Here is a 2500-nt window from a genome sequence, read left to right on the forward strand (position 1 = left end):
CGTGACGTCACGAACGCGCATCACAGAACAGAGCAAGGCGAGCATTTGTGCTTATAAAACTTAAACTTTTTTATTTATTTTTGAAATGACCGATCGTTTCGCTAGATAACACCCTTATTCATCGTCTGGTATCGTTTAAAGCCCTTTGAAGCTGCACAGAAACTGTCATTTGGACCTTGAACCGTTTGGGTCCCATTGAAGTCCATTATATGGAGAAATGTTTTCATCAAAAACCTTAATTTCTTTTCGACTGAAGAAAGAAAGACATGGACATATTGGATGACATTGGGGTGAGTAAATTATCAGCAAAAGTTTTTTTAAAAGTGAACTAATCCTTTAAGTATCACTTAAAACCCATTGAGTTTTGCATTTAACTGTGGTTTTCTTGAGTATAACATAAGGTTTGGAAAATGTCACCTTAAGTGTGACACAAATATCTTCTACAAGACATGATTTATATGTTAAACAGATTTGAATTTACGCATTTATTCACATAAGCATTGATCAAATTACATACTGCACATAATTAGCTCAAACGAGAGTGCGTCACACTTGAGAACAAATTTATATTCTATAATATTTTATTCCTGTATTTTCCTGCATATAATCTGGAGATGACTTGAAACACACACATAAACCATATATTGTTTCAATCGTGTGTTTATTGTGTTTACGTTTCTGCTTTTTATTCAGCTAATAAGATACTTCTGTGAATCTGGTTTGGACTTACAGCGCGAGAGCGTCGAGTATGAATGAAACACTGCAAGAGAGTTCAGCGCTTTAATGTTCAGCATCGTTTAGGATACGAATAAAACATCATGCATAGATTATCTCGTCTCTTTGCATTTAAATATAGATTTATTCACACTAGTCCCTGAAAACCTCTACATGGACAGAAATGATGAGAGATCTTTATTTGTTGTCCAAAGATGAATAAGTCTAATGGGTTTGACACGAGGGTGAGTAAATCATTTTTCAGAATTTTCAGTTTTGGGTGAATTATCAACTTGAGTTTCCGTCTCGTCTGGTCCTTCTCTTTCATATTTGGTTTCCTTTTTTGTTTTCCTTATCCAAGTTATATTGTTTTCTGGGAAAACTTACACCGCTATTGTCATTAACAAATAACGTGACCATGGCAACAGTCAATATTTTTAATGGCAAAACCTGGGTCGCTGTCGTAAAACACTTAACAGTTTCCCTTTGCTAAGGGAAGTGTTTAAGGGATTATATGCAACACCCTTAAGTCTTTCGCTTAGGTACGGGTTACTCATGCCTTAAGTCTCATACTTAGGGGGAAGAACTTAAGGTGCTTTATGCAACTGGGCACTGAGCTTCAGAGCTGGTGCATCTTACTCTAGTCCTGCTCTAAATCCTTTCAAAATTACACACCAGTTCCTCGTGAGAATAAGAGTCAGGTTTGTGTGGCTTTTGGAGCCGTGGTTTAGTGGTAAGACACGAGGCAGGTTCGAGTACCATTCCTCCCTCTTTCTGTCTGATTATTCATAAGAGCGGTAGGTTCTTACCGTGGTGTTTTGTGTAAAGTGTAGTCTCACTGTTACAGGCCAGAGGACCATCGGTGTGATCACTAAACTAGACCTGATGGATGAAGGAACAGACGCGCGAGATGTTTTGGAGAACAAGCTCCTGCCTCTGCGCCGCGGTGAGAAACCTTCGCTCCGGTCAATGCCTTTCACATCAGACTCTTTCCAGTTATACGTTTTTAGCTCTCATGCCAGTGATTTTTGGTTTTAATTAGGGATGTCACATATTTATTTTTTTTAATTGCATGATGTGCTGATTAATAAGTTACAAATTAATCCATCAATGAGAAATTACCCCCTAAAGATTTAATGTCATTATTGTGATAAATCAGAAAAGCATTTAACAGAATTTAGGAAAGAATAGCTTTATAAAGAAATATTTCAGTTCAGCACTGCAGAAAGAATGAAAATAAATGGGTATTTTTAATGAATATTGAAATTTGAAATGATTTTAATGAAGTGAAATTATATTTTCAATATAACACTAAAAGAGCCAGAAGGTGGTGGCCGGTCAATGTCTGAATGAATCAACTGATTCACTCAACTGATTCACTCAACTGATTCACTCAACTGATTCACTCAACTGATTCACTCAACGGATTCACTCAACTGATTCACTCAACTGATTCACTCAACGGATTCACTCAACTGATTCGTTCAAATATCTGACTCATTCAGTAACGAATCACTGATGTGTGTTGATCAGAGGCGCTCAACAGTTCTGCTGTGACTTTGATTGGAACTATTTTCATTAGAGATACTGAGCAAAACCAGACAATATTGTGTCTAAAATGTAAAAAAAAAAGAACTTCTTGTTCACTGAACTGTTGTTTGAATCAATATTCACATTTGGTGCAGATATTGGGGAAGAGCAGCACTTTTACTCATGTGATATTGCTGAACTGTATCATATGATATAAATATATTAATTTTTTGCCTATTTATGTGTTGAATGTTAG

At 36.3% G+C, this 2500-nt stretch overlaps 1 protein-coding gene across 2 annotated transcripts in view; it reads left to right on the top strand.

The window, feature by feature from the left end:
* The window catches only part of LOC306846175 (dynamin-1-like), a gene marked incomplete at its 3' end in the record, with an annotated part of 48542 nt that overhangs the window by 19990 nt on the left and 26052 nt on the right, over positions 1-2500 (top strand). For both annotated transcript variants that reach the window (XM_079379323.1, XM_079379324.1), the window contains exon 5: positions 1562-1660. In XM_079379323.1, coding sequence (XP_079235449.1) covers positions 1562-1660 — 99 coding nt within the window. The remainder of the gene's footprint in view (positions 1-1561; positions 1661-2500) is intronic.

This window comes from Barbus barbus, assembly GCF_936440315.1.
Source record: "Barbus barbus genome assembly, chromosome: 26".
Lineage (NCBI taxonomy): Eukaryota > Metazoa > Chordata > Actinopteri > Cypriniformes > Cyprinidae > Barbus > Barbus barbus.